This window comes from Morone saxatilis, unplaced genomic scaffold (genome assembly GCF_004916995.1).
Source record: "Morone saxatilis isolate NCDOM2014 unplaced genomic scaffold, NCSU_SB_2.0 Contig15, whole genome shotgun sequence".
Taxonomy (NCBI): domain Eukaryota; kingdom Metazoa; phylum Chordata; class Actinopteri; family Moronidae; genus Morone; species Morone saxatilis.
In genome coordinates this window covers 1636238-1649387 of record NW_023339707.1, presented here as the reverse complement: position 1 = coordinate 1649387, position 13150 = coordinate 1636238, and the positions used below count along the sequence as shown (strand labels likewise).

General features: G+C 39.6%; 1 protein-coding gene across 2 annotated transcripts in view; it reads right to left on the bottom strand.

Moving 5' to 3' along the window:
- The window catches only part of LOC118324909 (protein kinase C zeta type-like), a 132533-nt gene that overhangs the window by 4672 nt on the left and 114711 nt on the right, over positions 1-13150 (bottom strand). For both annotated transcript variants that reach the window (XM_035657416.1, XM_035657417.1), the window contains one exon: positions 6548-6663. In XM_035657416.1, coding sequence (XP_035513309.1) covers positions 6548-6663 — 116 coding nt within the window. The remainder of the gene's footprint in view (positions 1-6547; positions 6664-13150) is intronic.

The window sequence follows — 13150 nt, the reverse complement described above, 5'->3', positions numbered from 1 at the left end:
GACATTAGCACTGTTGGGCAGTAATTACTAATACATTTCAGTAATAATATTACAGTTCCCCAAAAAATAATTAGTTACAACCTTACTTTTGTTGTCACCCCTCCTGACTTTGAATCTAACATCCCATCCTTGGATTCATTTTGTAATTGTGGAGGAAACTAGCCTTGGACACTGTTGGGACAGGAAGAGACACTGATTTCTGACTGGAGTGGGCTTTAATTAATAGTGGACACAAAGAAAGAGTTAAGGACACATCTGTGTGAGTTTATAATGTTTCAACTAAAAATAAATAAATGATGACACCGATTCATTAGTGCAAATTAGTGAAAAATAAAGAGGCCTGAAAGAAAATACCAAAAAAACTAAAGTTTCAGGTAAGTTGCTGCTGCAACTGCCAGCTCTCTTTCTACATTGAGTTTGCCTTTGATAATGAGCATCAATGCTGGCCTTGTGAACAAATGAAGGGATTCTGCACATAGAAATGCTAGAGGGCTTTTAACGGATACAGGAAGTGTTGAGGTAAAAAATATATTTAAGAAAACAAAACTTGAATAATTTTTTATCAATGCAACATATTCTACTGATACAGACATTAACTGTAGTGAAAGGTGAAATGATGATGGTGTGATGTCAATATGACTATCAATAGATCATTTTCACTTATTCCTGCTGTGAATGTCACATGGAAGTAGGGGACAACCTGTATCTCTACATCACTGATTCCCAGCCAGGGGTATGTGTACCCCAGGGCGTACTTGTGTAGATGCCAGGGGGTACGTGAAAATATTGTGGAGAAACTTACTTGAAAAAAGATTAATTATAATTGAATTAAAAACATGTATCAACATATTGAGTGTGTGAACAACACTTAGTAAGTGAGCAGAGAAGTCTAAATAGAGTAATGGATAAATGTTTAAAATAGCTAGAAGTAATGGATAAATTGTCAAAATAGTTAGCTATAAATGTATAAATGATTGAAAAATAGATAAATGGTCAAACTAGCTGAAAGTAACAGATAAATGGTTAAAAAAAAGACAAGAATAATGGATAAATAGTTAGATAAAACATTATCAATATCAAGCTTGTACCAGAAATAGTAGACAGACAGTTCAACTGTATATTAGAACATTGGAATATAAACATATTCCAATAATATTCACTTTTATAGTCATTAGCGTTCAATTCAAATGAACACATTTGGAACATATCATCTGTGTTCATCTGACAGGACTGTGGGGGAACATATGAAAAAAAAAAGGTTGGGAGCCAGTGCTGTAGATGAAACGCCTGAGCTGCGCTGCTCACACGGCCTGTGTGCATAATATGCATCCAGATCTAGAACTCTGGAGTCTGTGAATTGACAACAAGGGTCTATAGAGAACCTTATGCTAAATATGCTCGATACTTACTGTTCCTGAGCTGCAGGCTGTTATTTAAAGGAAATAAATAAATTAGGGGAAAGAAGAATATATGAGTTTATGAATGAATTGATTTCCCAAAACACAGCACATTCAGTGCTACAATATGCAACAGGTTCACTAGACAGACTAGAGCAGAATTGTGGTCCTAGCTACCATATTCATGTCCCTGAAAACAACCACCAAGGACCAAGGCTACAGAAGAAGAAAGTATGATTCTCTGGGTACTGGCTGAGGCTGTCATTTTCTAAGACAGCATAGAAAAACTAAAGCCTCTCTCCCTCCCCCCCACCCCTCACCATTCTGGCAAGGGCCCCCAGCAATCCTGGCTTTTAATGTCGCAATGTAAATCTCTAACATGGAGGGTTTACCCTTCTCTCTCCCTACACGGCTCTCACTTCTCTTTCTTCTCGTGCCAAACCCATCAAGAGTGGGAGAGAGGGGAGACTGCAGAGCTTTTTGCATCACCCCCTCCTAGCGGGAGTGGGCGACATCAGCCCCTCTCCTTGGTAACGGAGGGAAGAGAGAGGGGTGGGGAGATAAAGTGCGAGACGCAGGGAGGAGGCGTGCGTCTTCTTTTGATGTGCCGTGGTGTTTGATGCCAGGTTGATATCTCCACTACTGAACTGGCAGTGTGCTCTCCACCCTGCTCTCCCACTCATCTCCCTCCCTCCTTCCCTGCCTGTACCACCCCAGCCTCTTCCACAATTGCCCCCTCTAAAGTCTGTCACGGACTCCCGTTGTCAAACCCCATCACAAATGAGCTTCAGAGCTGTCTCACTGCCCCTTATGCTTACACTTAGGCCCTTAATGAGCTGCGAGGCTCACCCAGACCGAGGCTGGTTTGAAGATCGGTGCATAGTGAACAGCAGAGGTGTACAGCAACTACCCAAAGACATCTGTCATCGGTGCAGAGTATGAAGGGAATTTAATATGGCTCCAATTAACACTGTTGCTCCATGCCGTGCCATTTCACAATGATGTAGTTATTGCTGTATGTGTTCAAAAGCCTTAAGTTGCACAAGCAGTGAAAAACCCTGATGGTGCCCATGTCAGCTACTAAGCATGGCGCCGTCAACCACTTGCTGAACTGATGGTGATTATACCAAACACTGACAGCTTGAAGGGCACCATCAGAAATGATAGGAGGTATAGATGATTAACAGACAACAGCAATAAGGCTCTCAGTCCCACACCTGCTGTGAACCGCTGTGATCTATTGTTCTCCTATGGAGAGAGCAAAGATGTTAAACTGCAGCAGCGCTACCTTGTGTGTCCTGTGTTGCCTAGATCTTAAAGATTCATTATTCTTCGAACTAAGTGCTTTTCTGATCACCAAATAGCATCTGGAATAGGGCTGGGTGATATGTTCAAATAGACTAGCCTAACTGCCTTGTTAACTCATCTTAAAACACACTTCATTTAAAAAACTTTCATTCAAAACTATCTTTGTTAGTCTTTCCACTGTTCCCACTAACTCTCACTAACTCTGGAGTCTATGTCTATCGATGTGCTCCAGCACAAAAGTCAGAGTCCTAGTCGGAGCTGCTGTAAATCACCTTGTAACTGTATTCCTTGTTGTCAAACTGGTCAAATCCAGGCTTTAAATCCGACCTGTGGGCCCCCACAACCTGCTGCATGTCATCCCCTCACTCGACCCCCTTTCCTGTCTATCTTCAGTTGTCCTATTCAATAAAGGGAAAAGGCCCCAAAAAACAATACTAAAAAGAAAACACCTCTAATTCACCCCAGTTAGATGTGAAAGTATTCTTTCCTCTCACTTGTTCTTTGGCTCAGTGTGTTTACTGTGCTGTACTGTGCTGCTGAATGTCTGTCGCTGAGCCTCCTTCTTCGGAGGCAGACTAATAAATTAGGAAAAACAATAACAGAATGTCAGATATTTCCCCCAAAAAATGTACTCCAATCGGATAGCTGATATATTGGTCCAGTTGCCCAACCCTAATCTGAAATCCTCCCTTTCTAGATTGTGTCCAACTATTTTTATACCTTCCGAAACCCTTAATCCAACAATCATGCTCACATGTGACTGACTCTCTGTTTTCATTCTTCAAACAACAGTCTTCTCTCCTTTTTCTTTCATAGGTCAGACTCGAACACATGGCTGCTGCTGCATAGACTGAACCCCAGCACATGGGGTGCCAGTTCCACCAGGTGAGGCCACCCAGGCAACCACAAACAACAATATTATTCTACTAATACCTTCAGGGTAAAGACTGTCCGATGGTCTCGCGATACCAGATGATCAAGAGAAGTCAGCAGTCACCAACAGATGTTATACGGTACGACAGTCTTCACAAGCGTGCAACTTCCGCATGTCACCGGCACAAAGACTTTGCATTGTTTTTTTTTTTGTTTTTTTTAACTATACTTGTTTTCATTCAGTTTTAGCAATGCCAATCCTCAGTCTCTATTGAGTAAGCATATAGAGACTGGTTTGTATGTCTAGTCTGATAGTGTAAGCTTTATCCCTGGTTCAGCAAAAGACACACTGCCCTTAGAGAGATCAGGACAGTAGTGTTTTGAAAACGGGCTTTTCACCCTGCCTTCCAGTGTGGACATTCAAAACAGGTACAGACAATCTTTGACTCTAGATGTGGTCATATGACCTTTCTAGCATACTGAATCCTTTACAGCTACCTGCCAGACTCACAGGTGTAGTGATTAAATATGTGACGGGATAAAATTTTCATGCTACCATTCTTGTGGCCAAAAATATCACGGTAAGCTAATAATTCTATAAAACTAAACAAACTGAACAGTGCATTGAACTTGAACGTGAGTGTTTCTCTCCAGTGGCCTGTCCATGATCTTTCACTGATGAAAAGGATGAACTTTTTTTTTTTTAAGGTATGTGCTTTGGCTTAATTGCCTTTAATATCCGACAAGCTGAGATAGACAGGCGCGCAGGGGCAGAGAGAGGACATGAGCCACGCAGCAGGGAAGAGGGAAGTAGCCGCAGGTCGGATTCGAACCCTGGGCCGAGGCAGCAAGCGACTCACCTCGGCGTACATGGTCGCCAGCTCTACCTCACCTGAGCTAACTGGGCGCCCAGGATCAACATTTTTGATGCACCATACTTTGTAATACTCACAAATTGCCTTGTGTGTGAAATAGAAATACATAATTCACAAGCACAAACACAGGACATTCCCCTCCCATATTTTTCTATGTACAGGACTGTTGGAGATAACAATCCTTTTTTTTTTTTTTTTAAATCTTAGTACATGTCCTATTATTACTGATGACAATTGGGCGTGGTACATATTCAGTTCAGCTTCTGTGTATGAGCAGTCCATTGCAAAATCAGTTCAATAAAAGTTTTGCAGGAAAAATATAAACACTGGAGCCTAAAAAATCAATCCAGCATGGATTCAAATGAAAATGTTGTCTTACATAAGCCTGGTAATATCTATTGGCAGGGCCTGCCAAAGCCTTATGGAATCTATTTTGTGATGGCACAGAGGAAAACAGGCCATGCTTGTGTTTCCGTGCTGTTGCTGCAGACAGTCTGCAGCAGCGGAGCCTGCACTGTGTCTGTTGTTGTGCCAGATCTCTGCAGCCTTTTCTCTCCAAAGCTAAAGCTTAAACAAGGACTTCTGTCAGATCCTGACATCCATGTTTGCATTAATCAAAACAATGTCCCTGATTGATAAAGATGTCAATGTTGGGAACTTGTGGGGGGGTTTCTTTATTGAATGCAGAAGTCTTCTTGGAAGATTGCACATCATCCACTGTTTGTGGATGTAAAATCGTTTATTTTTTTTTATCTCTGTTTAAGCCATGACAGGTTCTACTGATCACTTATACCTTTACAGCTGGACACACTCACACCTGCCAAGACACACACACAGTTTAGTCCTGATGGCCACTGCTCAGCTCCAAGAAGTGTCACTGACCAACAACCTGGCTGTGGTATGATGCTTTGTTTTATTATTGTGACATTCAAAAGTAAAACACAAATTTGAATTTTCTAGTTAGAATATATTAAATATATTAAAATAAAAAGCAAGTAAACATATATTATGAACATACTCCAAACTGAAACTGAAAAGCATTTTTGCTAAGAAATCAGTAGATATCTTATTATTATTATTTTCTGCACTGATAGTGCCCTTATATTGTTATTTCCAGTGGCTGTACATCTTGGTACAGAATGATGCCAATACTGTAATAGCATTAGTTCAATTGATCACTTCATTGTCAACAGCCCTCAGAGTTTAATTTACGCTACTTTGTTGTTTTGACTTAGCTGGGGGCCGATATTGTTGCACATTGCTTAGCCCCATGTATGACTTCAGCTCTGTGCACGGTACTACGTGACTCTGCGATCTGAATCAGTGGGTAACATACAGAGTGTTACAAGACTGTCCATTGCTGTGAGTTCAGTTCATCACCACATCTGGATCCATAAAACAGAAACAGTTAACACAAGCTAGTCCCCTCCTTTTTATACCATGAAACGAACATAGCACTGGGCTCTGCTGTTTCCTGAGAGGATTACCAACCTGACAGCATGATGGTCCTGCAAAATGTTGAATTATAAAAGGACAGACATCTTAAATCACCAACGCTATGTGGACCTAATGAAGAAGTAAAAAACACCTTGCATCAATGTTCTTAAGACCGTTCACATGTTGCATGTCGTGGGGCATACTATGCTAACATTGTAGGATTTAATTTAACCCTTACTGAGGCTTAGAGGGGGTTTCCACAAATCATAAAAATAATAATTTGAATATAGAAAAATATGTCAAAAAAAGGAAATAAATTCCTTACGCACAAAGTAAGACTAATTAAAACTTCAGTTTAAGTCAAGAGGGCTGTCAATGGTTAGATGTCAAATTGTTTTTCTACTCTTCGGGAAGTTACTGACTTCTATTTATTTCACTATTCTATCAAAATCAACTTGCAGAGACCTAAAGAAAACAGACAGTTTATTGTAGTGTATGACCTAAAGCAAATTTCTCTGAAAAGTCTCTGCAAATGGATCTGTACAAAGTGTGTAGTTTTCACTTGCCTGACACACGTATGAAAAGAGTGCTCTAAATTATTCACATGAGGTTGACTTTAATGATGTCAGTGATGTGAGTTGGAGAAGCAGAACTTACTCATCATCGGGTGTTAGCTGCACTGGTTCATTAGTAAACTGCGTGTCAAAGTTTTCGAGGCCATAGTCGTCAGAGATTTGAGGTTTGAAGGGTGGCGTCACCTCTTTCTTCTCCAGCTGAGGAAAAACAAACACATAAAAATGTATTATGTACAACAACTGTTTTTACTCAGTAATGGAAAGTAGAGACAATGTAGAAGAAAAACAAAGGCTGGCAAACTTTCTCAAAACTTTTTTTCTGCAAAATTGCAGGGCACTGATGTGCTGCACACCCCCTGCTTGATCAAAATAGAACAAAACAGAAGCATCACTAGGAACCTAAAGGATATGAAGCTGTATTCAAGTGGTTATACTCCTTTTTCATGATGTGTCAAACTAATCAGACCTGTTCAGCTCACATTTGAAAGCATTCAAGTGCAAACTAACGGAACTGTTGCTGATCTAGTCCTGCCAATTCTAATAATAATCTATTTTGAATTCTTATGCAAAATTTTTTATAGGCTTAATGATCTCTTTACGTGTACCCAATGAAATTGTATCAATATTTTTCTGAGGATTCATATGGGATCACTTGTTTTTAGTTTGATCAAACGACAGAAATAAATTGACATACTTCTGCTGGTTGAGTACTTTTATCACTCATATTAGTCCTGAACTCAGCACTGATGTGCCTCGAATTAAACATTTAACTCCATTTGAAGTCAGGTGAAATTCATGTCTTGAGGAGAAATGAAGAGTGGGAATTACACTCTGCCTCTTATTACACTTTATACTATACAAATACTATATTTATATTTGTACTTAATTTACAATATAGTATAGCTTACGTTACACAAGACAAACAGTTTATTCCATTCCTTATACCCCTGTGCTCGTGTTTTTGGTTTCGGAAACGCTAGAAAAGACACCGTCCTAATAACTCTTTTTATGTCAGTATCAGTTTTACCCTTCTGTGTGTTGAGAAATTCAAAGTTTGTCAGGCCTGCTGTGCCTAGTTATGGTTACTAAATTGTGACTGGACCTCACTGCTCGGGCTAGGGTTCAGTGAACTGACCCTACTAATAAGTATAATGTGTGTATCCAAAGCCTGATATTATTATATTTATGTATCATATTAGATATGTGAATATTATATGATAGGATTATTCCTCTGTGCCACAGAGCTCCATTATTGTCGCGCAACTTCTAAAAACATGACTACTGTACTGGTGTTACTTCATTGCCATTAACACACACTGTAGTTTATTTTGACTCAATCCCACGTACAAATTTCCCCAACAGATGGGGCTACAACTACAGTGAGCAGCTGTTTTAGGGAAGTGATTTTTTTAATGAAACAAATATATTTGTTAGAGTTGCCTCCAATACTGCCTAAAATTAACCAGTTACTTCGTGTCTGTGCACTGATCCAATACCATGTTATTTAGTATCCCTGAAACGGGAACCTGACTGACTGTCAAACTAGATATTAAATAGTTTTAGAAACAGACAGTTTTATGGCATTTATTCCGTGTGCATTTGTTTATGTTTTACAAAGGGGTTAACACAAAGTACAGGTATCAGATTTTTTTATTGGGAAGGAAAAAATAGTGGAATATCTCTAATATTTGTGAGATGTTTTTGAAAGATTTACATCTTCAGTAGAAACCAATGGGCTTGGAGCTGAGAGCCACAGTCAGGGTTGGAAAGTCAGAAATTAGTGACAGAGACGGACTAACACATCATTGGTGAGTTTGGGCTTTATAGATAAATATATTTAAATATGTATGTATGTACATATAAAAGTATATATATAAACACTGTGGCTCTTTTCAATACTTCACATCTGCTACAGTAAAATATGGAAACCTTATTGCTACATTTCTCAGTGGCAATGAAGACAGGAACGAGAAAGGGAGAGAAAAACAACAGAATGGAGAAGGTTGAAGCAGCAGAGTAATTGTGCCCGAGTGATTCAGCCAGCAGAGTTTTTGTCTGGTTTGTTTCCATGGTTTCACATTGGTCCCTCATTCTGTTAAAATGTGCTCTGAGGACATTTTCTGAGAACACTATGAAGTCAGATGGGCACAGAAAGACTACAGGTACATATGTATGTTTGCTCTCCATGTTGTTTTTGTGTTTGGGTTTGAAGGCTGATCCAGGTGCTGTCAGAAGTAGATTAAACATTATCATATGTATATAGAGTCTTTGAGCGCTTCCTCCAGAAAAGACAACAAATTATTGAAATAAATGTCTAGTTTTAATAATATAACAGTACAATAATAAAGATCTGTGCATTTTTTCTATAGCATGGCAAAAAACAGATGAACTCAGTCCGTGGTGTGTGTGTATGTTTGTGTGTGTGTAGCCTGCCCACAAATAAGAAGCTTGATGTTTGCGTGTAAACAAGTTAAATCCATTCTCTTCTTTTATGCCTGCCTGTCAAACCTCTTCTGCACTGTGTGATACTGCTGGTAGTGAAACTGACTGAAAAAAACATAATAGACATTACTTGGAAAAATGTTTTTGTTATCTATATATGTATAATACACTATTCGCAGTGCAAACACAAATATATTTCCCCAGTAATAACAAGGTAACAATGGAGTAATAGATTGCAAGAACACTAAAAAAATGGGCTAACTTTGCAATTAAAGTGTGATAATAGGGTCATTTTAAGATGTAATAGTTAGGTAATATATGAATAATAATGAAGTAATAATAATAATATGGTATCATGTTCACACTACTCATCAATACTACCGTCAATAAAGCTCAACACTTCTTGCAGATGTTTCAAAATAAAAGCCTACCAGGCAATGGAAGGATTATGCCCTTTGAGTTGCTTTTAATGTGAAACTTGATGGTAACTTAACTTCGATTAAAAAATGTCTGAAACGACTGAAACTAATCAGCGAATGACGACTAATTCTGTAAGAGAAGAGAAATTGAGAGCAGCAGAGCGGTGAGTATTATGTGACTCTGTTGTTGTGCTGATGGAATTAATGAACATTATGCTGAATATATCAAGTCAAGTCAACGTGTCGAGAGTTGCATGTTTAGCTAATTAAAATAGGAAAAGATCAGAAAATAGGAAAGCTTTTTAACAAAAATAAAAATATAAATTAAGGCTGTGTACAATATTCAAAAATCTAAAAGCAGAAACTGTCTGACTTTGACACCAGAAATTGAAAATTTTTCTCCTTTAACATGGCCCCAATCTACAATTTTCTAACCCTAAAAGAGTAGATTTATATCTCCTATAGCAATTTTCGACTCACAACAGACAGTTTAAAATCACTGCAGCAGATCCAGAGACATCCTCTGTTTTGTTCCACACATTCTTCTTTGACAATGACACATTACATAACTACAGTTCGGCTGGAGGTTCAGGTGTGTTATGCTAGCAGCGGCTAATGTAGCCTGGAACTTCTAGCCTGCAGCAGAGATGAGCGGGCTACAGAGGTCACGTATTTCTAACTCCACACCACCAGAATTTTTCAAACTATAAGTTTGAAAACACACACAGTGCTTATATTCCACACCTCTACACAACCCTGCGGGAAGGAGCTACCTTGCCAGATTTTGTATGAAAGGCAGCCGAAGCGCAAGCTTCATCCTGTCTGCTGCGGATCTGCACATGTGTAGCTCAGCCCCACCCTCAGTCATACGGACACAGACCGTCGCTACGTTGTTATAGAGTCCTCACACTCTACGCACTGCCAAAGGGCTGACGCCCAGAAACGTCCTGAACACAGAAAAACAATAAGAAAATACAGACGGGGGCAGGCTCTCTGCAGATACAGACACCAGCACACACTTCTAGTGGGTCATAAGTGATGACTGAGAGGGATTATTTTTGTATTCGTCTATACATTGTTTTTTAAGGAAAATCCTCAAGCCTTTAACTATACTGGTGATAGGTCAGAAAATGACTTTTGGAATATTCATATTTAGACACTGACAAGGAGTGTTATATATGTAGTTTGCTCTTTAGGAATCTATAAAACACTCCCAGCTTGCTTTCCAGTTCCACATCTTGTTTGTTCCTGAGTGTTTGTGTGTGTGTTTAGTTCCAACAAAAGTCTCAGTTCTCCTGCTGGGTTTTGCAGCAGTTTCTGTGCTTCATTAGTGTTATTGGTTCAAAGCTCTTTGTGAGAACAGCTTCAAACAAACAACACAAACCAACTCACTTTCTCTTCTTGTATCTCTTCCTATCGCTCCCTCTCCATCATATTAGCCCACCTTTCCCCAATCTCTCTCTCTTTCTCTCTGCTAATTTCTTTTTCAGATTTTCAGCACCTACCTACACTCCTCTGTCAGTTTCACCCCCTCACATCCTGTCTCCATCTTTCTCCTCTCCGTTTGTCTCTGTCTTACTCATTGTCAATTCTTTCATCTTTTCACCTCCCTCTCCTCTCTCCTCCTACTTTCCCCAGTCTCTCTGATGTGTTGTTGGGCAGGCTGAAGCGCTGTGTGGTAGTAATGAAGCGCATTGAAGGCCAGGAATGAGCCCTGCACCTCCACTCACACACACACACTCACACACACGGGAAGTGCCCCTGAGGCCAGAGGGGCACATGAAAGAGGAACCTGAGCGCTAGGGCAATAAAAGGCGATCCATGGCTTCTCAGATCACAGCAGCTGTCAGACTGAGTGTGTGTGTGTGTGTGTGTGTGTATGCGTGTGTGTGAAAATTCCAGTGGCACCACTGCTTTCAGGACAGGATTAAACGATGTGACAGATCAGCCTGATCTGATGCAGTTGTTAATAGACTAACTGTAGTCAACAGATGTGAAGCCGTACACATATACACTGTGAGTGGAGCTTAAACTGGTCCTCCACACAGTGTAACATCAAAGAGGTGAAGTGTCTTTAGTAGCTGTGTTTTCATCAATGTATTTTATACGCAATTTGAAGTAAGTAAGTAACTTCCTCAATTTCAGAAAAAAAGTTTTTACGTTAGCTTAAGTTGGTTTTTGCCTTTTTTCTAAAAAGAGAAGCTCTCAAAGGGAGATGGAAACACTTTACAAATAAGTTCTGACGTAGTGAACGTTTAACTCAGGTAACCGAGCAATAGTTTCATGATCTCTTCAAACCGATCTGATGGACCCTTCCTCACAATAATAGATAAAACAAACAGAAATGTTTGAGGTTTGGCTCTTAGTTATGTCATCTTGTTTCCCCCTCTTCTTCTGGTTCTCTGACTGGGGAATTGACACAATCTACTGCTTATCGAGTGTTCCCACTCTTTAATAAATCATTTGACAGGGTATTTCCAAGACATTTTCCAGGAGTTTTTCTAGACAATACAGGGCAGCAGTTGCTCGAAACTGTCGTCATTGTTTAAGGGACAGTCCGTGTTACCTAGCTGAGTGCGCCACAAAAGCTAGTTGTTCTCACCACAGCAGATTTTTCCTCTTTTCAAATTTAAAACAAAATAAAAAATTTGAGGACAACACTGATTATTTCCTGGCTATTAGGCAAATTTAATCAAATTCTACTACTACTTCATGACTGGAAAACTAGTCTCTAAATTTTCTAGTTTTCTAGGATGCATCTTGTGTATGCAGGTAGCTTCAATGTAAAAGGGGACATTTTCAGAAAGAAAACACTGTGCTGTGTGAATCGGCTTGCTTTTTTCTGTTTTATTTTGTTAAACGTCACCTCAAGTGATTGCTGAGATCTGGGAACATGGCAACAATATGATGGCAAAATCAGACAGGGCAAGAAACACGAGCAGTCAGACAATCAGACAATCAGACAGGTGGTAAATAGTTCAGCCAGATTACCAGCCAGAAAACTATGGTTAGTGTGTCAGCCACCCACCAGTGATGAAGATGACTACTGCCTTTACATGAGCTTTGGTTGGACTTAAGAAGGGACTTTGCACAGGACAAGCACTACGAATTCTTTTCTCGCACAGTGTAGAAGGACTTAGTGGCATCTAGCAGTGTAGTTGCAGATGGGAACTCTCTCATTTCACCCTCCCCTTCCAAGTGCGAAGGAGACACCACAAAGTGCACAAAAACGTGAAAGGCTCTATCTAGAGCCAGTGTTTGGTTTGATTCATTCTAAGGTAACGAACACACAATGATTCCTATATTGAGGTGATTATACACAAATGAAAACATACCTATAGATATCATATTCCATTTCTGCCAGTAGATTAAGCCTTAAGTTTACAAACTGAACCTTTAATGTTGAATTTACACAATAAGGCATAGTGGTTGATTTTATTGCTCTGAGCAATACATGAGTGAAAACAAGTATAACCTGTGGGTCAACTCCCTCCACTCCCACCATCAACCACTAGTGGAAACATTTGTGGCATTCCAGTGGTTGGCAGGCTGAACCCTGTCAATCATCTTGTAGTACTTGTGTATCAACATCCCTCTCTTTTTTTATTCTGTAAAACATTACAATAGCCAGCGCATACATTTATCCAGTCAAATAGAGTGAACAATATGATTGGAATTCAATCAATTAAAGGTGTGAGGAATTCATTGCCAGATGCGAAAGTGTTCTATAAATAGAGTGTCAAAAACAGAAAGAAGTAACCATGGCTATTGTGGACTAAACCCTCATTAGAGTGAGCATTATACACTGCCCGTCCCAAAAAAAA